The sequence below is a fragment of the Eurypyga helias genome, unplaced genomic scaffold, assembly GCF_000690775.1.
Source record: "Eurypyga helias isolate BGI_N326 unplaced genomic scaffold, ASM69077v1 scaffold5007, whole genome shotgun sequence".
Taxonomy (NCBI): domain Eukaryota; kingdom Metazoa; phylum Chordata; class Aves; order Eurypygiformes; family Eurypygidae; genus Eurypyga; species Eurypyga helias.
The window spans coordinates 20,735-47,160 of NW_010263537.1; the positions used below are offsets into that span (position 1 = coordinate 20,735).

General features: G+C 38.1%; 1 protein-coding gene across 2 annotated transcripts in view; it reads right to left on the reverse strand.

Moving 5' to 3' along the window:
* Positions 1-26,426, reverse strand: part of PDE5A (phosphodiesterase 5A, cGMP-specific) — a 48,447-nt gene that overhangs the window by 10,227 nt on the left and 11,794 nt on the right. For both annotated transcript variants that reach the window (XM_010156062.1, XM_010156063.1), the window contains 9 exons: positions 22,372-22,443; positions 21,183-21,272; positions 19,898-20,035; positions 18,536-18,603; positions 16,276-16,384; positions 12,436-12,520; positions 8,386-8,561; positions 6,875-6,934; positions 2,217-2,363 (listed from right to left, as the gene is read on the reverse strand). In XM_010156062.1, coding sequence (XP_010154364.1) covers positions 2,217-2,363; positions 6,875-6,934; positions 8,386-8,561; positions 12,436-12,520; positions 16,276-16,384; positions 18,536-18,603; positions 19,898-20,035; positions 21,183-21,272; positions 22,372-22,443 — 945 coding nt within the window. The remainder of the gene's footprint in view (positions 1-2,216; positions 2,364-6,874; positions 6,935-8,385; positions 8,562-12,435; positions 12,521-16,275; positions 16,385-18,535; positions 18,604-19,897; positions 20,036-21,182; positions 21,273-22,371; positions 22,444-26,426) is intronic.

Consider the following 26,426-nt stretch of genomic DNA (forward strand, 5'->3'; position numbering starts at 1 on the left):
AAAAAATACCTTTTAACTCAATTAAGTTTGAATATAACTTACTTGTAACTGTGAAAATAGGTAAGAATATGCTTACAACCACTAACTAGTTCAGCCTCTCACGGAGTATGCAATGGTGGGTTTGGGGTTTTATTAGTAATGGCTAAGTGTTAGTGTCAGATGCACTGCTGTTAATTCAGAACGGAATTATGTTGAGCTAACTGGAAGAAATAAGTCCTTGTTTGTGACGACATATTTGATAGAGAAAATTATTGTTTTCAATTACTGAGTTCTCTTACGAGCTGTCTCGACAATTAACAAGGGGCTTTTGCCTCATATCAGCTTGTCAAAAGACAAGCAGAATTGGACTTTGGAAAGCAAATAAGAATGATAGAAAGACAATGATTACTATATTGCTGGGTAGTATTTTTTAGTGGCAGGAAGAAAGTATGTCCTGGATGTTTTACACAACAGCATTACAAGTTGTGGGTTATACTTTACTTCTAAGAAGGTGAAAGGTATGAAGGTCAGAGAGTAATTTGATGTGCACTGGAACAGGTCCCTTGGTTTAGATGGCTACAGCATACTGCTCTGTTAAATGCTGGCTGAGAATCTAGGCCTTGGTTTGTTTAAGAACATTTTTACTGTTTCTAGTGAAGGCTGCTGTACTGACAGAAATGAAAATCCAGTATCATTCACCTACGTAAATGATTCCACGCAGCCAAAAGCAGCAGTATTCTCTGCCTTTCCACTGTTCAAAAAAGGAGTGCTAAGCTACTGCCCATTTTCTTTAGCTCTAGTATGGAAAGTTGAAAATGTCACTTCAATGCTCTCAGTGTTCTCGTGCTTCTATTGAGAAGTGTAATTATGTGTCTCTTGTCATGGTGTTATTTTGGTTTTGCAAATCCGTTAGAATTGCTCCACTAGGAATGAGAAGTCCACCCATTACCAGGCTGCCTGACTCCCTCTCTTCTGCTGGGACATATCCTCTGAAGAAGTACAAGTTCTTGGCCTTATTACAAAGGTGAAACTAAGTAGTGGGATATTCAAGAGGTCAAGCTAGGTAATACAGTACTCCTTTTGGCCCTTAAACACTACTAATCTAAATTGGTCTATAAACCGGTGATCTAGAAAATACACACCTGTTTTCTTTTACTAATTTGCCTGTGAAGTCCACCGAATTAATCTTGCATTTTCATACTGAACTTTGCAAGTTTGTTAAAAAATATATAAAGCAAAACCAAAGTATTTAAAAATTAAGGATTTTACAAACAGAAGTTGTGTGTATTGACTGGAAGAGGCCTGAGAGCTTATGTAGTCTATCTCCAGAGCCAGCGGCAAAATAAGAATACCTGTGTAGATCACTGATCTAGATCAGAGGACAAATGCATATCTACAACTAGATCTGTTGGTAAAAACCTTCAGGGAAATTTCCACAGCCCACACAAGTAATCTGCTTCAGTCTTTACTGTCTCCATAAATACAAAGTTCAACCCCAATCTGTAATCTAATCTTTTGTGGGCTAAGACTAAGCTAGTTACTTTACTACTTTATACAGACATAGAGAACAATATAATAGTCTTTCACTTACTGAAAAGTTGCTATCATCTCCCTCAATATTCCATTTTCTGGAGAACACCAGCTTAATTCATTGAAACTTTGCTCAATCTCCTAAATTCTTATATTCTAAAATTAATTTGTATCTCTGTGTGTCTATTCAAATATGGGCTACAATATAAATTACTCCATGGGCCTTAAATACCACTCTGTTAGTAGAGAATGAAATTTGTCCCTTTCTACTAGGGCATATTACTGACTTATATGGTTTCTGATACTAGTAGCTGTGAAATGTTTTTCTCTGTTTGCATCAGTTATTCTTTTGTATACCATTTTTAATTCATGCATTAGACTTTTCATTGGTCTTCATATGTTTATTCTTGCTGGTTTTGAAATATGGCTATACATTTTCAAACTCACTTCAATTTTAACCAAGTCCTCTACCTGCCCTCCCCAAGTTTTTTAAAAGCATTTTACAAGCCATTAACCAAATTATTAATCATCCAACAGAACCAAACCAAGGACAAACCCCCGTACTGCCCACTTTATATACCTTCCTAGTTTGCTAACTACTCTTTAATGCAGATTTCCAATTATATTTACTGTAGGATACTTTTGCTATCCTCCTGATTTTCTAATAAGTTGTCTCTAAGTGAAGCAGTGTTTGACAGCATTCATACCTCATGTTTCATTTGGAAATTTTGCACCAGGTTCAGGTCTGTGAACATTCGAATTGTACAGAGTGTTGTTTCAAAATCTGATAGCTCGAAATCGCTGAAGTAGAAGTCAGTCAGGTTGAGAGACTGTGCGGATGGTACTACAGCAGCCTAGAGAAGAGTAAGAGAACACAACTTAGTAGTAGGAAAGAGAAAGCATAACATGAATACTGGCTTTTTCAACAGAGTAGTAGTGAGCTACTAAATTTTACATTCACATTATAGCAAAACCGTATACCAACACCAGGAAGGTGTCCCTGCCCATGGCAGGTGGGTTGGAACTAGATGAACTTTAAGGTTCCTTCCAACCCAAACCTTTCCGTGATTCTATGATTCTATGAAAACCTGATGATTACACCTCATTTATCTCTCCTTAGCCTTTCTTGATTAACATTACCTTATTTGCTTAGATTTAACACATACTTTTCCATAGATCAAGATAAAAAGGAAAGGATTACCTGGTCAGTCTAAGTTACCTAAATCATCTGAGGCAAACTGTATGCAGGAAATTGGGAGATTGAGAAAATAAGGCAGTGGAGTTCTATGTTTGTTTTTAAGGTTGTGCAGACATCTAAATCTGTAACTGTTTCCATTTTTTTTAAATATGGTGAGGAAAGGAGATGTCAGTAAACCAGAACGCATTTCAGGAAACCTAAAAAATTAGGGTTCACCTGTGATCAATAACCTTTAAAGCCCTTGGACAATGATTTTGATGTAATTTCAGCACAATCATAAACCTTCAATGTGAAATTTGAAATTATAAAGTAGACAAGGACCCTAATTCTACACTTTTTAAAATCTGTAAATTTTATTACCAGTAGTGTCTCCATGTATTACAACTCTACTTTTTCTAGTTATAAAATTCAGAGTATAAGTATTGTTTGCCCTTCAAAATATAGATGTTAAGGTTGCCAACAAAATAAATGGCAAGTCTTACACTGTATGACAAAAACTAGTTTTTTCAGTAAAATAAAAGGTGGAGTTCTCAGTGCTACTTCTTTGCAGCCATTTCCCCTCACTATTACTGTGGTTTAAAAGAACATCAGGTAAAACTGGAATGGTGAAAGAAATAAACCTATGTGTTTATTTTCTTCTTTGTAACTCTAGGGGAAAACATTTCTCCAGCATAGGGAAGTGTGTCCTAGAAGGCTGAGACACTGAAAAGGAAGGATGTGTCCATCTACAGAACTATTACATGTAGCATGCAAATCAGCTATGCCCATAACTACGTCTACCGATCTCTGTTCCATATACGTTCGCTGTTACCTTTTCTGTGTGTGAAAACTGGAAAGTCATGAAACATTATGAAAAATAGTTTTTAAACAGCAAAATAAATCCCAACATCTTACACATTTCTTGTACCAGTAATTTTGTGTCCCTCAGTTTGGATTCATGTGGTATTTCACCTATAAGCATGTGAAAGAACCACTAGGCCTGTGAGTTAAGTGGAAAATAATGCAACCATTCAGGAACTCTAATGACATAATTTTGACAAACTGCAACTGCAACTGCAGCCCAGTATTTCATGAGGAAATGGGTTGGAAGGATGCAGTAGGAGCTCCACAGAACACCTCATGTCTGTCTTCTGACTTCATTCATAATTTATCTTTCCCTTCCTTGATCTCTTGCCTTTGACAGCCACAACATTAAGTTTCATTTCAGCTGAGACATAAAAAACTGCACTCTATAGCTATTCAACTGTTATTTAACCGGATTAGGTATTTCCTCTTCACTTACTGAAGCCACTAGTGCTATTTGCCCCCCATTTTACAGCATGAAAGTTCATCAGCTATTTTAATTCAAAGTTATTTAGCTATGGTCAGCTTCTGCAAGCCCTGACCAAACTACAACCTCCTGCTTAATTCCTCATCCTCAGGAATATTATGAAAAGCATGAAATAGTAAAGAAAAGAAGAAAACGTACCAATGAATCCCCTCTTTGCATAACTGTGATTTTTAATTACTATTGCTTACTATAGGCGTTGCAATAAGAGTAATTACTAGCAATTAATTTATTAGTGACTCCATTTCATTACCTGGCTAAATACAGAAAATAATTTTAAAAACTTTCCTTCTATTATATTTGAAAAACCTACAGATGAAGCTCAGCTTGAGCTGGACCTAAGGAGGGATGGGAAAGGCAACAAAGATAGTTTCTATAAATACACTGGCAGCAAAAAGAAGGCTAAGGAAAATATGGGAACATCGTGGTAACTGAGTGACAACTATAAACTGTTTTGCTTTGTTTCATTTGCTCTGTATGATAAAACAGAGGCTGCAGACAGTATCCAGGCTCAAAGAAGGTGACTGAGGCAAGCAGTATGTAGAAATGATGATGACAGTGAAAAATTTGACTGTGGCCTATTACACAGGGCAGATAATGGATAGGATAGGATAGGATAGGATAGGATAGGATAGGATAGGATAGGATAGGATAGGATAGGATAGGATAGGATAGGATAGGTTGCAATTGGAAGGGACCCACAGTGGTCATCTAGACTAACTGCCTGATGAAACATCTATTTTCTTGCTATCCGGTTATTTAGAAGCAAACCAAAACAAATCGCAAAAAGATGTATGCAGCAACGTCATTTGAATGTACTTTGGCTGGCTTGATGCAATGATGTGATTGCAAAATAAAAGTTAATAAAATTCTGAAGCCAAGTGAGTTGCCAACCATCAGCTGACCCTCAGCAGCGGGACAAAAGCTGTAATAGGCAGTGCATTAGCTTTCACCACCACGGAGGGGGCAGTTTATAGACAGTGACCCGCTACGTCACTGTAATTTGTTAGGCACCTGGATCACATCTCCACACGTTATGTCAAAGTTGTACAATCTGAAGCCTGGAATAAACTGTGAATAACATCCATCTGTTTCTTCAGGCAAGGTCGTTATATTAGTTAGCTGCTCCACATGCTGATTTCAAAACTGAGTCTTTCTATGATGTGTTAATGGGAAGATAGTCACACAAAGGGTTCCTAGTAATGTGGTAGAAGTTATTCATAATGAGGGGAAAATACTAACACAAATACTTCACAGAAGTTTTTGGAGTCTTTGTTAGCACAGCAAGTAAGGGAAAAAAGTTCTCTACACCTTGCTGTCAATTTAAATTCGATTGCAAGGAAAGAATCACTTGCGTAAGAAAAGAACTGCCATGCTTACACATTTCCCTGAATCGGTATTTAAAATAATCACTTGCTCTGGACTGCTTTCTAGAATCACCTGTCTAAGCCGTGACTAAGAGGAGAAGCTAAGAAAGTAAGTTACCAAGCTTTCTCGGCTTGGGCAGCAGGTACTCCCTTTGTCACTACTTATCCAGGGCTAGGGTTAAGGCTGGGAATAGCAGGACTGATGTCTTCAACATGAATGACTTGAACTTGACACTCACTTGGCCTTATCTCTTTTCCAGTACTGCTACCTTTATCAATGCACAGAATCTGTAAGTAACTTCAGAGGAAAAATTATGGAGGTTGATAGTGGCAACACATAATTGTATTCTATTTTGTGAGTAGAGAGACATAGGGAAACAGGCAGCAATGATCCTGTATCTCAAAGGGTACATGCTAACAACCTATTTAAAGAGCCAGATTTGTCTCTTTTAGTTGTTTTAGGAATAAGGTTTTAATTGATTCAACTAGAAGACTGCAGTGCAGGAGAATTAACTGTGTGACTGCACTAGGTGGATTTTTGGGGTAAAGGTCTGCAATAACGTCTCATTGGTGGATAAAGAATGGGCAACCAATGTCATTTACCTAACTTATGCAAAGCCTTCGACACCGTCCCACATGACATGCTTGTCTCTAAACTGATGCTAAACTGATGCTAACCATTCTAGAGCTCGCCTTAGTCTTGTGCCTTGTTCTGTGGCACCTTGCTTGTCCAGTCCAGTGCCGTACTACCCAGTTCGTGGTCACCTATGTATACTTTCCCACCCTCCATCCCTCCTATTTTTTTCATACAGCAGGGGTGATGCTATTTCCCCAGAACATCTCCTCCAATAGACAGAACTGGAGAGACTAAGTACAGCCTGTGCTCTGAACTACACTTGAAATCATAGCTGTAGTTACTCCTTAGGAAGTGATTTCAAAACACAGAACAGAGTAGAACAGAACACTGCACAGAAAAGTAACCATAAAAACCCCACAATCGTTGCATTAACAGTTAAATACTGAATTTCTCTGTAAGGCCATAACGCTGCACCCCTACTTGGGATGCTTGAAAGGTACCAAAGATATAATATGCACAACACTCGGACTTAGCTGCAGAAAAAAGAGCTCTCAGCATTTTGCTTCTGAAATACTTCATCACTGTGAGTTGATACTAACATTGGATCAGCTGTTACTGTCACCTAAACTCATGAGAAAGGCAGCCAGTGTACTTGTGGTTCTCCTGTAACTGCAGCTCTCCGGCCAACCAGTATCTCTCACTGTAGGCACTGTAATGTTTCCCTTTCATGGGATTTACTGATTCCAGTCAGGACCTGACCTGTTTAAGCTTCACTACAATTTTTATTTCTGCAAGCTGTGCTTCTGCATGTTTAGGGATCACATCTGTGTAAAGGACTGCCCTTTGTTGCTCTATTAATACTTTATTTCTAAAATAGTAGTAAAAAATTCAATTACCGCTGTTACCTGCAGCTCCCTCGTTTCCTCCTCAGCAGCAGAAGCATGGTATGAGAGAACCTGCAGAAAGAGAAAAGCAGGCTGTAGTACAAACAATAGAGCAATGTGATAAAGAGGTATTTTTTCTTAAATGAGAGTTTTCAGGTTGCAGCTGCATTGCATTGAATTGCGTCCCACTGCATTTGCTGGTGTAACCTAGTGTCCATGCAGGGCCCGCGCTGGTTTTAAGGGAGCTCTCTGAAAGCATATGGGGAGCTATCTGCAGCTTCCAGAAATCTCCCACAGCACAGAATCTTCTTGAAATAATTAGGCCAAGAAAACATAAAAAGATTCTATAAAAGAGCAAAGAACTTTGGTTTTCTCTTTGGAAAGTTTTTATGCCCCACTTTCAAAGACAAATAATACACGAAACATCTATAATTATGAGCTTGACATTGTTGCCATAATAATCTTTTCAGGAGTTTATTCAGACATAAAAAAAAGTTTTGCCCTAACAGAAAGCTGGAAAAATGTCTGAAAGACAATATGTTTGTTTTAAATTAAAAAACAAGCTCCTATTTATTAGCTGTTGAGAACACAGGACACAAAAACATTATGGAGTTTTTTTAGCAACTAGAGACTGAATTTTTCTAGACTAGCCATCTTACATACTAAGCTATAATCTGTCTGGACTTCCTATGTTATCTATAAATTGTTACAATAGGAGAAAGAATCACTAATTTGCCATATAAATAAACAGATCCGTTTTTTAAAGCACCAAAATTTTTTTCACAATGATTTTACCACCTTTTTATTCAACACGACTTAATACAGGTTTATTGGAGAGTTGTAATGTTACTTTTAGAGGCTACGAGATCCACAATCCTCATTTTAGGAATTCTGCAAACGCTCTGTTTACATCATGAATGTTAGGAGATCCAAAGTCTACAAATTTTTCACTTTCACCTTCAAATTACCACCTTTGAGTAACTCAGCTTCTCAGACTAAAGCCCTCTTTAACTATTAAACTTAACAGTAACCAATTCAAAGGCTGAGACCAGATGACGTTCATCTTGATCTGGTTTGACGGAGTCTGAGGAAAATGCTAAAATCCTACAATAATGCTGCTGTTACTCCACAAACTGGTTTGTGTAAAGGGCTGAGCCAGAATCATCACAGAAAACCTCAGACAAGAAAAGGAAGCCCCTAGTCCCCCAAACAATTTCCTCTTCCTACGCAACAGAACAAACCCAGTATGTTGCTCATGAGTAGCCTCATGTAGAGGAAAAGATGCGTTCAGCTCACCACTAAATCTCATGTGAGTAGAGTCAAAATACAAATAAAATAGTCTGCTGGCAGAGAAGGAAACAAGCAGAAAAATTCCTGTGCAACTCAGCAGGCCAAATGCTGTTCTCCTGGGGAGAACAATTTCTGTTCAGAATCCATGTGAGTAGCTGCACTTTCAAATAGGGTCTGGAGAAAATTAGGATCTGCTTTGGGCTAACAAAGGACCACCTAGACGTTAAGCTCACCTCTAATGTCACCATCTGTTTGGCCATGGCTCGCTCTACAGCTTCGTACATCTGTGTATTCTGGATCCCCAAGCCACAAAAGATGACAAATGCTTCCAGGAACTGTTCATCATTTCTGTTGAAAGCCTTGATTTTGCCCGAGTTTTCTTCCATCTTATTGACAAGCTGGCAAACCCCTACGCCAGGATACAGAAATTAAAAGAAGTAACACAGAGAACTGCATATGGAACATGAAGAGAAAAATTAAGTCTGTGAGGGTTTAGCCTACAGTATAACCCACCAGTATACACAGAAGTGACACACAGGAGTGCAGTAGGATTTCCCCTGAAGGTTTTTAATTTCACTATATTATATAATAAATGCTAAAACATTATATATTACTTAGTAGACTCAAAAGTATTTATGAGGATTTGTAAAATAAAAATGTAGGGCTTTACAGACTTGATTATCTTGTGAAATTCTAGCGATGTTTTCAACCTAACTTTTATTATTAATAGTATTCTAGATTGATTTAATCCCTAAAGACAATTTGTTCTTTGGAGGCTAATTAAATTTTTGTAACCATGCCAAAAGAACATTTATGAAAGTCAGAACAGTGGTACACAGAGTTTTCACTTCCTTATTTGAGTCAGAACTGGAATTTTTTTAAAATAAATGAACTAAACAGAAAATACACAAGTTGGGGCTCAAAGCTTAAGTATACTCACTGATTCTATGAGGACATGATTGAACCACAACCTTCTCCAAAGACTACTGAACTCATTGAGAAGCATCTTACTGAATTCAGCTTATTTGGTTCAAGCTTGTTGATAGCTGCATCTGTTTATTTTCTGTTAAGAATTCCTGGGCTTTTCTGTGCACGTGCCATTGAAAGGTCTGACAGGTAATTTCTACCAAACCTTGCTGCAGCTTATATCCCTGACAGCATTTTAAGCCAAGGGCAATTCATACATATACCTCACTTTAGTTTTACCTAGCGAATGGCATTTTAGCTCTTTTATGAAGAACATTTTGCAGCAGAAAAAGTAAAATATTAAATATGTATTTAACCACCAAAAGAGAAGACAACTATTTAGCATGGTGTTTCCAGAACACTCAACATTTTTCAGGTTTTCTTGTTTCAGTAGAGCTACTCCTAATTTACACGGGATATAGGAACAGAATCTGAATGCCTGCAACTTCGCCACTGTGAGGTGAGGGAGGCCAGATTTGCTCTCCGCTTATGGGTAGAGAAGAAATGATAATGAATACCACTTTACAGCAGTACCAACAGTGAACATGATCTACAGCTACTGCAAGGTCTTGTCAGTGCTAATAATGTTTCATATGAAGGTGTTTCCAGAATTTTAGTACTTCATATTTACAGACTAAAAAGGCTCACTGAGGTTTTTAATTAAAAAGAAAAAAAGTCTTTGAAGGAGCAAGTATGCATCTTTCCTGTTACAGTAGGTAGAAAAACTGAGGAAAGAATGTAGGAAACACATGCAAACTGTGTTTGTAGCAGAATATTGGCGTTGCATATAGAAGTTTTAATGTCTGGTAACAATGTAACACTGTCCTGTTTCCAAACTACAATCTGTTTGGACAATTTACTGTAGTACCAGTCTCCTCTAAACAGATCAGTAAGAATATTGTAGCTGTAAACTGTTGTGGCAGGAGTTGTCGTATCTGAATATTGCAAACAGGATTCTGAACCTTAAAGGAATGAGATGACTAGATACTTGAATGATAGTAAAAATATATAATCCCAGGATAAAGATTCTGTAAGAACAAGATTAACTTTCCCTGGGAAAAAGAAGGTGGCTTATAAAACTCTACAGCAAAATCTCAAGAAACTCACTTTCAGGTCTCTGTTTAGTACTGTTTATGACATTATAATTATTTCCATAGCAACTGTGATGTAATGAACAAAAGATTAAGACTCAACAGCGAATAAGCTGCAAAAGCAAATGAATTCCTAAAAGACACACAGTTTGGATGCATGAAAATGTCTCTTAAAAAATGAAAGAACTGCAGTAAATATACTATGCAGTACTTAAGACTCTAACTGTAACCTTTTTCAACAGCTTCCCCAAAGCACTGAGGGGTCCATACCTTACAATTAGAGAAAATCAAAAGTTTTCTACTGCGACATAGTTTTAAAACTCCAGAAAGATTCTGTAAAGCTTTCACCACATACCTGAAAAATGCACAAGACAGGAGAATAAAAAGGTTCTTTTCATCTTTCTTGCCAGTAAGATTTGGTTGGTTTTGCTGTGGACAGTTTTTCCCACCCCACACTCATCTGCACACCCCATTTCCCAAACTCAGGTTTATGGGTATACTAATCTTAAAAATAAATAAATAGACTTATATTAATAGTCCTACATACTGTATAGGATGCTAAAGGAACTTCTGGGTATTGTCCCAAAGACATCTTTTTGACCTCGCCCTATTAAAGATCTGAACATTAGGTAGGCTGTGAAACCTTAAAAGGCATTGAGGAACATTTCCCAGTGAGAATTACATAGATTTGAAAATCGCACCTAAATTGGTGGCCTGACTGAAACTTTCCATTTGAACTTCCACAGAAAATAGCAATGGAAAAAAACCCATATGAGATCAGACACAACTGTTTTATCAGTAGCTAACAACACAGTGAAGTATCTCTAACCAAAGCTCACGGTTCAATCTTTATCTTGGTCTTCTAGGGCCTGAGAGAATACTTTTTAAAAAAGTAATAAAACAACTCATTTAAGGAACTGATATGAAAAGAAATTTCAGAGAACTCCACAAGGTAAAGATAATGCTTCTCCTTGTGCTTAAGGAGTTAAAAAACCAAGATCCATCCTCATGGAAAAGAGACCTCATATTTACTATATACATTGGGTTATACAGTTTTGCTATAGTTCTCAAGGAAATTCTTTGAATACCATTTAAAAAATGCATTTTTGGAACTCTTAACATTTACTTGCCAAATTTTGTAATGCTGAGGATGTTGGATTCATCCTGCTATCTAGGAGTCAGTATAGTTTATGTTCTGTCTGCTTGTGGAAGTTACTGATGCCAGGAAAGCAGTCTGACACTCATCCAAATCTTCATGGGACAGGAAAGTCCTGGTATTTCCAAAAGCACCATCATCCCTTTGTTTAGGGTGAATCTGAAACTCATTGAAAAATTTAAAGCTCATTAAGCTTACTCCCTGACTCAAAACTATTTAGGTGTATACTCATCTTTGAGGACCCAGACCACGGTCACCTAAATATTTTTAGGGAACTAGATTTTTAAGTTCTGTAAGAATCTAGCCCTGTGTGGACCTAAATAACATCAAATTACTTCTGAAAATGTTATCCCACTGTCACACCCAAGAAACCAGTGGTACTATGGCCACACTTTAAAACAGAAGAAAAGTAGTTCTAGGAAAAGCAAAGGAGATGCTGCAGAGACACTTACACAGGGAAGCTTTAGACACTTAAACTAGTGCCTTATGATGGGACTGCAGGGTCCCTATATAATTCCCAGGGAGAAGCAGGCACCTCCAAAGGACAATTCATAGCACCAAAACTGCCCAGCAGTTAGCCTTCAAATGTATGAATCTTTCCGTAGCTGAGCCTCATTTGAGGAAACTGTCAGTGTCTGTGCAGTTCAGCTTGCCTCTCCACATGCCACCACTGTTCCCTGTAATGCCCAGCACTTACAAACAGCTCAGGCCTCAAGAGCCTATTTACTCATTTAAGTCTTCTCTCCCTTTCACTGCCTTGTAAAAGTTCTGCACAAGTGAGAGTGGTAACTGACTCTCTGAATGGGAAGCAATTAAAATAATATTACTTACAGAAATTTTTTGAATGCAAAGAAGCTATAAAAATGGTGAAGTATCACAAGTGTGTTCTAGATACTTGGTAACTTGTTAGGTAAGCAATTTACAGTCAAGGCTGCAGTGGGCTTATTAGTTTAAAACATGATAATTAAGGATCTTTTCTCCTGGGCTGAGATTCCATGTTGCTGAGATTTTTACTGTGGAGCACAGAAATATTTCTATGAAATGTATAATTTTTTTTTAAAGATACCTACCTATCACTTTATTCTTTTTCCCATTTTTTATTGGTGTGCACAGCAAACTCTTTATGTGTTGACTTACATTTTCTGCATTTTCATTCTGTTAAACAAACAAAAAAATACAGTTACAATTTTAAAGACTAATGTTCAAGCGGATGAAGTGAAAAAGCTGTAGAGCTGGAGTCTACAGCTCTGCTTGGCCTACACCCTCCTTCAAGAAGCCAGCACATCTTCAAAGAGTGCACATCTCTGGCTGCACAGTGTAACAGCCACTGTATCTGACACAACCTTTGGTGAATACTAATAGAGGTGATGATAATCCTCATTCAGTCAGATTTTACAGTTACTGGTGTAATTGTGGTAAAAATGTGCTAATTTTATAATAGGTTCTTTCTCTAGAAGGTGCCACTTCTGTGGAAATGACAACTTTGCACCAAGACAGTGTGTTCCACTCAGTGCAGTTGAAAAGAGATCAGATGGGCTTTAGGACACTTTTTTATTCTCATCAGGTGATGAGCTGTAAAATGAACTGACCTCTCCTCTTTCCAACATATCCCCTCACTTGCAATATGGCAATGTAAGGAACAGATGTCATAAACCAAGGGTAACTGCTTGACATTAAGCTAACTGTTCATTTTATGGCACTAAAATTTTCATAAACTCTTGTTTGAGATGCTTTGATTAATCCACCAACGCAATGAAAGGGGGCATAGTGGAGACCAAATTATGATCCAAAGAACAACAGGTTGGAAAACTACCACCAAAATTTTGCAGCCTTCCAAATACCTTTTATTGTATCTCATGCTCCAAGAGAAGGAAACTGAATTTATTTGGGGGGTGAAAGGGTGGACCAAACAGACAATGCATCTTTTTAAAATACTTAGTGAGCAAGGGATGCAGTTCTGCTCTGACTGGTCCGGGAATAACGTGACAGTTGCTGAGAAGTACATTTCATGCAATCTCTAATTGTATGTGCCACACACACAGACAAAAGAAGGTAGACACTAATATTTCAGATCAAAAGGTTATTTTGGGTTTTTTTTTTATTATAATTGCTCTGCACTCTGGTGCTGTGCAAGGGTTGTAGACAGTTTCTTTGCAGGCAGAAGCACAAACACTATAATGCTTACTAATGGCAATAGGAAATGTGATTCTTTAAAGAAAATATTAAAGGACTACATCATGCCAGACACTTTACATGACTCCAGGAGCTTAAGTCCTACTACTTAGTAGTAGCTCATTATCAAGTGAGTATATCAAATAACTCAAGAATAGGATTTGCTGTTTTCTGAACTGTGACAGTCCTGTGAAATCAGATGTAAAAAAAGATATAAGAACCAGCATCTCTCTCTCTAAACTTCTCCAGCTGAGAAACACAAAGTCAAGCTTGCATGAAAATTGGTTTATGGCTACCCTGAGAAGCACCTGCTTTTTCATGGTAACGTTCAGATGCATTGAAAGTCAAACTGGATTGGATTGAAGACCCTAGTGCACAGGGCTTAATAAAAATGCCTGACCCAGGATTAATGAACAGGAAGGGACATTAAGCAAAAACAGGCTAAAAATGCCTTTAAGGAGTCTTGTACCTATTTGAATTTGGTCTCCACTGCATGAACTTTGTTGGTTCAGGGAAGAACATGTACATGTGACTGCTGAAGCTTAGCATTTGGCTTCCGTACTGTCCTTGTAAGTGACCTGAACCTGAGTCAGGCAACGTCACTGCGCTTCCACGAATAAACCCACGTGGTTGTTCTGCTTCATGTCACTACCTAGGTAGTTGAGGCCACCAAAGCGTTTAGAAAGCACAGTTATTTTCATAAGGTGAGTAAGCATCCTGTTGAATCTCCTCCAAAGAAAGAAGCAAGGCAGGGTTTCTAGGGCACGAGGTACACCCTAGTATACACCATGATTTCCCTCATGTCAGGGTTCATCAGATCTCAAAAACATTTAGCCTACAGCCCTGCCTTGGGACTGCTCCAGAAAGTGGTGGAGATGTAGCCACTGTGTGTTGAAAAACATTATCCCAAATTCCTTCTAGCAGTACTATTATTTTCTTTTTATGAGTTTCTGTTACATGCATAAGGTGTAAGTCATCTAGCTTCCAGGGAAAAATGCAAAGAACTGTAACCCTACTGACAAAGTGAAAGGCATGTGTCAGACAAACAGTTGTTGGGATGACTCTCAATGTAGTCATTTTATTTTAAAATGTCTTCAAAATAATCACCTCATTCTTTATTGATCTAATATAATATATCTGTCTGATTCTGGTTTTACTTCCCCTCCTGCAGTTAGCAGGTAAGATAACTTTGGGCCCTGTTATGTGAAGTGCCGAGTACTCAGTTCCTGTGCCGGTCAATCCTTCAGTGAAACCCCCCCAGAACATCCACAAAATCTTGCACAGAGAAAAAGAGAAGCAACACAGCTCCCCACCATGAGCCTGCCCCTTCTTTCCATTTACTGGAACAATCACTTTAAACACTGCATTTTTTGATCTTTTTGTTGTGCGTCTCAGAATAAAGAGTTTAGTAAAAAGCTATTGCCTGCTGATCACAGTAACTCCTCTCATCACAGAATCATCACAGAATGGTTTGGGTTAGAAGGAACCTTAAAGACCATCTAGTTCCCAACCCCCCTGCCATGGGCAGGGACACCTTCCACTAGCCCAGGTTGCTCAAAGCCTCATCCAGCCTGGCCTTGAACACTTCCAGGGATGGGGCATCCACACCTTCTCTGGGCAACCTGTTCCAGTGCCTCACCACCCTCTCTGGAAAGAACTTCTTCCCGAGATCTAATATAAACCTCCCCACTTTCAATTTAAACCCATTACCCCTTGTCCTGTCACTACAGGCCCTTGTAAAAAGTCCCTCCCAGCTTCCTTGTAGCCCCTTCAGGTACTGGAAGGTGCTATAAGGTCTCCCTGGAGCCTTCTCTTCTCCAGGCTGAACAAGCCCAACTCTCTCAGCCTGTCCCCATAGCGGAGGGGCTCCAGGCCTCCGACCATCTTTGCGGCCTCCTCTGGACTCACTCCAACCGGTCTGTATCCTTCTGATGTTGTGGGTTCCACAGCTGGATGCAATATTCCAGGTGGGAGTACTCCAGTACTCCCCCTCTTATTACCCTCTCCCTGAGCCTCTCAAGCTAACAGGCTTAAATGTAAACAACAGACATCTTTCTAATTTCTGCATTGACGAGAAAATACAGACTTACAAGCTTGCTTTCTGTTGATGGTGACTTTGAAGGCAACCTGACCATAATCTGAGACTCGCCAAGTGCCCTTCCTCCTAACTCTCCAGTATCTGTGTGTTCAGTAGTACACCGTACCACAAGCCCACATTTGAAGTGTGAAGCAAAAGCTCCCGAAGAAAACTGAAGTTGTTCCTTCTCCAAACCAGCAAAGAGTATCTTTAACATTAATCGTTGACAAAAGAAGGTAAAGGAGATCATAAAAGGGATGAAACTTCTGAGAGCCTCCCAGCACTCACAGTAAACTGCTGGGATTACTGTGAAAACCTCCAACTGTTTTTCACTTAAATGTTTTCCGTAGAACACAGGAAACTCCACATCACACTGCCTACTTACTGACAAATTAATGTTAGGTTTTTTTAATAAAGGCTGTGTGCTGTGGTCAGGATAAATTCCTCCCCTGGCCACCCAGCTCACTGTGTGAGTATTGCACCATTTCTTCACTGATAATGAATTTTATCAAGCAAATGTACCTTCCTTTGTGTTTCCATAATCCTAACTGTGACCATTAAATTAATACAAATAATACTGGGGGGGAAAAAAAAAGTTTGAAAGGTAAACAGAAAAATATTTTCCATTTCTGAATTTCAAATCTAAGCTTATTTTTCTTACCGTCCATGGAAATCTTCTGTCTTTGCAGACATCTGGGATGTTGAGAGGCTCCATCGTGTTCTTGACATACTCAGCATACATATAATTGATTTTGTTTGTGTCATAGTCCCTGAAGGATACAATGGTATTATTATGTGCTTAGTATGAAAATGGGTCACTTCATTACATAAACCAGGTAATTGTAATATCTTTCCTGTATGAGGAAGGGATAGAACCAATAGATATATAATGGAGTTGAGTTCAAATCCTGTATCCTAATCCAGCCGTCATCCCAAAACTGTAGAGTGGATTGATTCCTACGTTCCACCACTTCTTTAATATTCAACATTATTAACACTGAACACCAAACTGAACAAATAAAAAAATGAGTACAGTTTATGAGCAGATGAAGGATGAACAACAGGGTTTATATTGAAATAAACAAAACCTTCTGAAAACAAACTCCATTCACAAATCCAACACACTTGAAAATTCAGTACTGGATGAAATTCACATATTCTTTAAATGGAATGCAGCAGGTAACATCTGTGAATTTTCTGCTTCAAAGTTAATTTCAAATTTGTTCTAAAAGCAAAGGCACAATCAGTTGCACAGGGATTCTGTGACTGAAAGAGAACTGTTTACTCCAAATCAGGACATAAAATATCTTTACAAAATCAATCATCTCCAACTTTCTTAGCCACTATGTATTTAATTAAGGCATTTCAATTCTCTTGGACCCTTTGGCTGTTTTGGAGGACATATGTCCTAATAATAAACATATTCCCATCAAGCTCCTCCAGCTTCCCTCTGACATTTGACTTGCGTTTAGTTATCCTTCTGGTGTAAGGATGCTGGTTCACATTGCTGGAGGAAGAGAATTACTCTTCCATTATTTCACACACTTGCTTAGACAAGGCAATGCCCCACAATTCTGAAAACCAATCAGATTCAGAGTTTGATTCAGGGTCTTTGATTACATAATAATGACATTTTATGTAAAGTAATACTTCCCATCTAATCCGTGTAATTATATTTCTGCTGTTGCCCAAAACCATGCCCTTCAAGCATATCAGAAGTTCTAACTCCAATGGTTGGCTTGTAGCACAGTCCTTGGCATATAATTGTACTGTCTACTGAACAAGATTCAGATGTGCAATCAAGCCTCAAGACTCCCTCATCAGTTACAAGAAATAATTTACCGATGGCCCATGCAAGCAGTAAATTTTGAGTCCTATAGCAAGTAACCAGGAAAAGGATGATGAGTAAAACCAGTGAATTCTTTTTTCCATTTCCATAGTGTAGAAGAGGAAGTAAACAGGAACTTTCTCTTCCCCACTGTGATCTTACTAGCCTGTTGTACCTCTGTAGTTTCTGGTGGTACATTCCCTGAAATCATAATACAGCTCAACAGTTTTTAGTTGCTCCAGCCACACACTTTGGATGTAATTTCCTAATATATGGAATTTAATTTACTAAATAAAGATTCACTGCAAAACATATCAAAGGGGTACAGAAATCTCCGTTTTCTCTCTGCACACTGTATCTGTAGTAGTGCATTTTCTATGCAACTGCGTCTCTTTTGACATTGTTTGAACCAACTCTTTTTGATGACAGAGAAAGGTAATGGAGACAGTAATTTTCAAACTTCAAGACAGAGGTTCAGACAAAACTTGGAAACTATTTAATCTGGGTATTTAAATTCAACTATTTCTACATTCTTTCCTTCCTCCCAGTTGAACTTCTTAATGGTTTCTCAAAGATGACTGAAAGTTAGAACCTTTAAGGCTTTAGTTTTGGTTTAGTCAGTCGTGTTCTTTGAGTCAGCTTCCCTGTCTATGGATTAAGAATAATGATTAAAATAATTGATTAAAATAATAATAGGATTAGTACCTACTAATGTGGATGTGCCCACTCTACCACAGTCATGTATGCAGATTTCTTACAGGTCAGTTTCAGAGCAACCCACCAACACAGACTTACTTCTCACATTTCGTACATTTCCACAGCTCAGCCTTGTGATACAACTATGTACTTAGACCTCACAATGGAAAGAGATCAGGCCCTATTCTCCTATTCTCCTCAGTGTGACCTTTTTAAGGCAATAGTTTGTCTACGTACATTTCAGGGCAAAACCTGCTATATAGAAATAGCAGTAATACATGGTATCCAGTGGAAATAAGTTCTGTTATTATGAAATACATAAATAAATAAATAAATAGAAGCATAGTTTATTTGACATTTTCCTGGGATAAACAAAAGTTTGAATTCATTGTTTTACCTCTTCAGATTTTCAGCTGAATCTTCTAATTCCTCAGATTCCATGTGAAACACACTAGAAAATGAATCCTAGAATAACAAGAGGATACTTTAACATCTAGGTGTATCATGCTGTCCTAAGTTAGAACAGTATTAATGAGAAGCTTGTTGCAGTTACCGAAACCTATTCTGTATTGACAGATTTTCTTTACCTTCATTTCACATCTAGCATCAAGCGTACAGGATCCCAGCACAAAAATATCTTTTGATACAACTTTAAATATCATTGAAGTGTCTTGAGTCTCTACTGATCACGCAGAGAAGAAATGCCAGCATTTCCAAGCTGTGCCAAATTTATCTGTAAGCACAGAACTTCTTTATTATTTTAACTTTCATCTGATTCTAGGCCTGCTTTGCTTGCACGGGTGAGAACATCAAAAGCTCTTAAACCTATTGACTGATCTCTGTGTTGCTTTTCACGCAGCTTTTTTTAACAGCTGAGAAGCCTAAATGTGGAGAGAAATTTGATTCCCTCTATACTAAAGATTCAAGCTACAGGCTGTACACTAGGTGCTGGAGTTTATCAAACTTGCAAGAACAGTGTGAACGTGTGAATGCAAAAATTACGTAAATCCCTCTTCTGTATTCTTGTGTGCAGGAGTGACTCTTCTAAACAGAGCAAGAAATAGGATTGTGGCTGATGATCACGAGTGCTGTGTGTTTATTTCTGTGCTACAGAACCTGGAAATGCTTCCTCACTTCCAGAGCTTGGCACACCCATGTCTATATTGAGTAGTAAAGGTAAAACTAGCAATGCCAGTACAAGACAGAGGCAGGCAACATAATATCCTGCTACTTGTTCTGCAGCCTATCTTCAATAGGAAGGAAATACAGGTGGGCAGATTGGAAAGGAGTTGTGCTTTGTCTCAGTGGGCCAGGATCTTGGGACAGGCCGAGATTCTGTTTAGACACCTTGTTTAGATACTCCCTGCTCAGATGTACTCAAGAAATAAGTGCCATCAAAACTGATCCAGCACAGGAAGCAAGGGCCACATTGTTTTTCTCCCAGCCCTTTCCTTTTTTCCATCCTACATCAGTAGCCAGGAAAATGAGTTATGAAAGAGTTCATATGCCATAGGAGAGAGTTTAGTGCCATGGTTTACCAGCAGGTAATGCAAAATGGCTGGATAAAAGGGCAGTCTGACCTACACCAACACCGAAGAGCCAACACCTAACCTGAGTGGATGCCATCAAAGAAAAGGCAAAGGCTGAAAAGGCACCAGAACATACTATGGTTTTGAAATACTGTTGAGTTAGAATGGAGAGAAGTCCACACTGCTCCCAGGGAATACGCACTTCTGCCTTTAGACAAAAACATACTCACGGTACAATCTTCATCCACTATGAAGATGGTGCACCTCTGCACTTGCATGAAGGATATTATCGTGGCAGCTATCTTCTTCAGAATCACTTCCAAAGACTGCTGCTCTTCAAAAATCAGGCTGGCAAGATCAAGGAGCACCTGGGGAAAAGGTGTTCTGTGAAATTTTGGCTAATTGTGATTTAAGCAAGAATTATCACTCCTGCTGTCCCTGATTCTTCTCCTCTTCCCTGAACCAAGAAATCAACACATATGTCTGTGACCAAAATTAAGTTTTTGCTCTCACACAGACTGCAAAGTAATAGTAAATAAGACCCCATTTGACACTTCTGATGGAAGAAATAAATAGCATAGTTACTGTCTGATGTTTCTGGTCAGAGAGACAGAGTAGACTAACAGTAACTGTTCATCAAATGAAACCTGAGAAATACAGACAACACGTGGTCCTTAGGAAACCTAATAGTTTCCTGTGGCTCATGTGTCCATTCTAAAACCAGTGATACTTATGTTTCTAAAGAATTCTGAACACAATTATTAACTGTTGTAATTCTAACAGATCCTAATGAACCCATCTGGTGAAAATATAATTTAGCTAGGGTCTGCTGTATTTCAAAGCTGCTGCTCAAGGACTTTGCTGCCTAGATGTGCTCATACTATATTCCTTTTTGCCTCACAAGAAGCGTGGAGCCAATTTGAAAAGATTATCCAAATTTGTACCAATTTACAAACACTGATAGTCACTTGGAAACTCAGACCTACCAGAAAATTTTTAATACAAACTGCTGCCTAGCTTTTTCTCTAAAACCTTTTCATACCATATACACCAGACATATTCACCCATAAAAGCCATGGCATTACTAACCCACCAGTTATAAAGATGGCTGCAAAATACATTAATCAGAAGGAAAATCAGTTTTCCATCTGATCATTACTGAAAATACAGTTAGCGAATATGTATAGTTGTGGTAGACTAAAAGAGCAATCTGTATAACCTCTATAGTTCTGTAGGGATAATTCTATCTCAGATTTCTGGAGTACATACACCTCTGGTTGTATAATACATACAGTGAGCCACAGGATAATTTCAGGCAATATCGAGTATATTGACATGGAATGAATTTTCTGACATGTAGCTGTACCTTCTTCCCTGAGGTGGTCCACTTTTCACAGCCCAAGCTGGAATATGCCCAGCTACTTCTCAGTGCAGTTAAAGCTTTGTCAGAGATACACAGACTACAAGCCAACCATCGTAATTTCTGTATTCTTGGGATAAACCTGTTGATCATACCTGATTACGCCTGTTCTCAAGCAAAGATGTCTCATACAATTGAGCATTGTGAAGAACAATTCCACAGAATGCCAAATACGCAGCAAAATCCTGCAGACAAATGAACATCAACACCTCATGAAGATGATGTCTCACACCATCTTAACTCTATTCAAAGATAAGGGACTGCAATTTTTTGTTTTCACTTTGAGGTATTAATTGATATTTTAAAGTTATTTTTGGCAAACACACATTCAGGTGGGTTTTTTTTTTCAGTGACTCATAATTTCTTATTTCCTCAAGAATCTCTTCTGCATGTTTTAAAGTAATGATCTTCACAGTTTATCCTGGTAAAAGTAGGAATGATATAAGAAGCACCTCAGAGGAATCAACTCATTTTGCAGCAATGCATATTTTTTCTAGAAAAACGGAGTGCAGACAATCAGCCTCTTATTTTGGGAAATTCAATCTCTTGGGAAGTGGAAATAAAATTCTGCTAACAGAGCAGAACCATAATTTTTTTCCCTTTCAGAATGGGATTAATTCTGATATCCTGCAGATATGCTGTATGCATTTTATTTTAAAGGGGAAGTTTTCAAAGGGAAGGGATGAATTCTTTTTTTATTGCTGTGGGTTAAGTCAAATTCTTCAGCCTGAGTGCAGCCGTTTTTTTGCTATACCAATCTGAATGTGAAGTCTGGAAATATCTGGAAAGCAACTGTAGTGTGAGAATTAGGAATCAAGGTGCTGTCTGCTGTACTGATTATCTCCTATATTGTCCATAATTTATGCAAAGCTTTGTCTTGTCCTGAAATTGCTATATTGAGAAGTGGTACAGTAATTAAAAAATAATCACTACAAAAATTTTAATATTCAAAATATGTTTGTTGAGGATCTCAGGAGAGTTAGAACCAATTAATAAAAAATTATGTCTATTAAGTTTTGAAACTGTTTTACAATGCATTTCAGTAGAGTAAGCCTGTGTTTCAGAGATCTTTGAGAGATACCATGCTGATCCAGAAATTAAATTATTGCATATCCACATTTCTCATGGTCTCATAAAGAAAGAAATTTGCAGTATTACCAGGAATTCTTACTTCTTCAGAGTTGTTTAATTTTCAAAATTCCTGATCAGTGTGAAAAGTAATAACATACACATCCCCCGGCCCCCTATGAAAACAGAAGAGACATAAACGTCCAGCTTTTATACCTTTTCATCTTGTTCAGTGAAAGTGCCACCAATTCCAGATTTCTTATTAATTGCTTGAGCCACACCAACAACCTAGTGTATTCAAAATGGAGTAATTAGGTAAGTTTTAACAGCCAGTCATTGGTTTCTATTTCTAGACATATTTCTAGAAGATAATAAATTACAGGTATTAATTTGGTTGACCTTAGGATAATAGAAGATATTTAAGCCTGGGTTTTCCCAATTTATTCATATTATAAATAGCTGAGCATGAACCTGAAATACCAAAAAAAAAGAAGTGACATGAGTCCTGGATGCTCTTATGAAAAGGGGTTGATTTGATCCAAAACTGATTCTGTAAATTGGAACAATAGTCTCCCAGAAAGACAACAACAGTTTATGCTTCTGCAATCATAAGCCAGACTACGCACCAGCTCTCTCTAAAGTTCATCTGCTTGTGTGTGTAGAAAAGACCCTCCTGCTAGCTCTGCCAAAATTTCCAAAACACGGCTTCCTTACTGGATCCAGAGCCTGGCTACACTGATCTCTTTGCATTTTGTATCTCTCTCAATCTGACCAGATTCACTTTCACCTGCTGAGAAATAGCATACAAAGGTTGTGCTCCTGCTAGACTCACCTTTGTTACTCAAACTTTGCATGTTTTTAAAGGTAGGTTTTTAATAAGGCCACATTCAACCAACTCTGAGAAGAGATATTTGTTATGCTTCAGCTGGTAGTTAGACTGTCAACAAGATAAGCTGTTGTCTCTCTATTTTAAATTATTTCCCCTATGGAAAATAGGTAGGGAAGGTACCCTCAAAAAAGAATCCTGGTTTACAGGTAAAGCAGCTAAGCAAAGGGTAAAAAGTCATTCACGAGTCCTGCAGGACATCTGTGATGGACCTACAAGGCAATCCCTTATGCCCTGATCAACATCAAAGGCTTTCTGTTGAGTAGTTCCTTCTTGGCGCATGGTTTAAGTCCTGGCTTTCAAATGGCCGTGTATTAAGATCACCAGCGAAGAGGCTTCATAAATTAAGGCTGCCCATATAAGTACATCAGTGCACAGATGGTAACAAGGAGGGTTTACCTGAAGTAGAAAAAAACTACTATGATTTACGAAATAAAGACATCAACAGACCAGTTCCATTTATTTCCTCTGTTGGCTTGTCTACTTCTGGATTTAAGTGGAAGAAAAAGGAATCTGCGTAACAATAAACCAAGCCAGACTACACATTTAGGTTTCATCTTACAAAGTTATGTCTAAATTATGTTATGTTTTGATGAAGCTTTTTTATTGTAGAAGTAGTTTGTGGTAAAATTTTATTTTGATTTTCTGGACATAATTCCATGAATTGTGAGATTCAAATGTGACTTCTAACCGAACAGAAAACGGTCACTTTAAGGACAGTCGATTAAAGTCCAAGCTACTGGTGCTTTTGTAACTTTCTACAGAGGATAGTTGCCAATAAACACGATTTCTCAATACAGGATGTTGGTTTAGATTTTAAAAAAATGCAAAATGAATGTGAGAGAACAACACAGCTGTTTCAGCATGATGTTTTTGTTACTGTCAGTCTTTATAGAGTTCAATTCTGCATACTGGTGAGAGCCTCCCAGGACACTGATACACCCTGCAAACAGCAGAACACTTACAAAAATGAAAGTGGAACTCAGGTCTTTGCTTAGTACTGATTCCAGTTACTAATGCAGGCTACAATTCTGACATCTGGGGAGAAATGAAATGGAGTAGTTGCTTTGGACTTGCTCTTACATACTCAACATAGATGTCTTCTCTGGCAACTTGGATCTGATTTTCAGAGCCCAAGGAAAACAAGAGAATTTAAAGAGAGCATCATAGAACTCAGTATGAAGAGAAAGTGAGCAGCTTAAAAGAATTAATTAACTGGGACAGTATTTCTGCTGATTCCCCACTGCAGTTATTCAAGCTGTGTACTGGCAGTGCCCATTCTGTCCTGTAAACTAGTTTAAACTTCTTCTGGATTCTGCACTTACACTTGTACTTCATTGCTTCTACTCTTCTGAGTCATGAATTAACCACATCATTGCACAGCCACACTAAAACTAGAGGGCTTCCAGAAGCAGAGACAGGTGAATTTCAGTTGAGACACTTCTGAATTTCATTGTCGACAATGTGAAAACAAGAGGTTTTCTAACTCAAATATTTTGTCATCCCACTGAAAAAGGTTATTTATTTTTATTATTGTACTACACATTACTAATGCTCACTGTTCTCTATTAAATCAAACTGTTACTATAGTAAATGTTTTCCTCTGATGCATAATATTTCATTGTTTATAGGATTTCAAGGCCCTAGCCTTTCCCTAATATAATTCAGTATGTTTCCAGTCCTTTTGAGACTTTGCAAATTATTACTGATTTGACTTTAGACTTAAATGAATTGGAGAAAGTATAGTTTCCTTGATTTTTGAAGTAAAAAATAATGTTCTGACTGTTAGTGAGTAATGGCAGGTTTCCGTAATTGCTACCAAGAGTGGGAGCTATAAGGTGGTGACCCCGATGCTTTTTGTCACACTGGATGAGGAAGTTACCAAAGCAGATGACCTTCTGAGCAAGATGCCATGGGGAGGGTGGGGACAATTATGTCCGAGCCCACAGTTTATGGTGTCGAGCTGAATCGCCACTAGCAGCACCCAGAGTGGATTTAGGTTAAGGCAGAGCTGAAAGAGAAGAGTAGCGCAAGAGCAAGAAGTGGGAGAGGGAGGCTGGAAACTGGTAGGAGCTGGAAGTCACTCACTAAAACCCTGCACTTCCTTACATTTAGACCGTTCATCTATTTAAATGGCTGGATCGCCTCTTCTGCTAAACCCAATAAATCTGCTGTGCAGTAAACTCAGAGGCTAGAATGTGCAAGCACAGATGAAGACCACATAGCCAAGTGCAGTATCGTGAAAGCGTACGTGGTAGGAAGCCACAAAGTATATGCAAAGCTTTTGATTCTTTTCAGATTTTTTGGCAGGCTTACAACAAATGATTGACAAAGCTGCAAAGAACTTCCTTTGTTTGAGATCCAAGTAGTGTAAGACCAGTGCAAGGTGTGGTTTTTTTCATCTTGCTTTTTTGGGATAAAAAAGATCAGAAGAAAACTGTGTGATGTTCATGTTTAAAAAGCTGTACTTAACTGATATTAAATTTGTAACTGCTAAACTGATGGAAAGCACACAGGGGTTTTTTTGTAATGGAAAAGAAGACAATTAACTATCTCTCAGCTTAGCCTTCCCAAAATACTGACATTACAAATAAGGTCATTGTTCTGCAGCATGAATCACTGCCAACTGTGGGCTCAAAAATGTCTTTCTGAAATAAAGCTTAACTGTCAGCTCCATTCCATAGAACCCAGTTTTCCCACAGTCAACCTCTCATTTACTTCAGTAAGGAATATATCTTATCCAGTGAACTTTCTTACTGTAATAACAATGTACCACTAGCCTTATATACTTCTATAGCAGACTTTGAATAGTAAGCAAATCCTTTAACCAGTCAATATGCTTTTATGTTAACCTATATGTGCAGAGAATAATGGTTAGGTCTTTTCTCATACCACTGTCATATGTGGGAATTTATTTAATTTCTTTTATTTCTTTCAGTTTTGATCCAGCATGAGCTTAAGACAACTTCAATGAGGTCAGAGGCTTTTTAAGACATCCAAAAGGTGAGTACTTTCATATTTGTGTAAACACATCCCCTGCATGAAAGGAAAGTCTGTGGTACTTAAAAAAGCTATAAGAAAACTGTAACATGACCATATTAATATAGCAAAAAGACTATTTAGGCTCCCGTCGTTAGCACTGCAGGTTTCTGGTACACTGACAAAGGTGTGTGTTCCAATAGAATGATTGTGTTTAGATCTTTGAGGTCTTTCAATAGAAGATTTTAACTGAGGGGAGTAATGAGGAGAATAAACCTGCTAAAAATTCATTATTGTCTTGATGATGATACAGATTTTGTGCACATACAAACCTTTTTTTGCTGTTGATTCAGTGGCATTCTAGGATTTTAAAGACAAATTTGTATTATGTGCCATTTTTTTCATA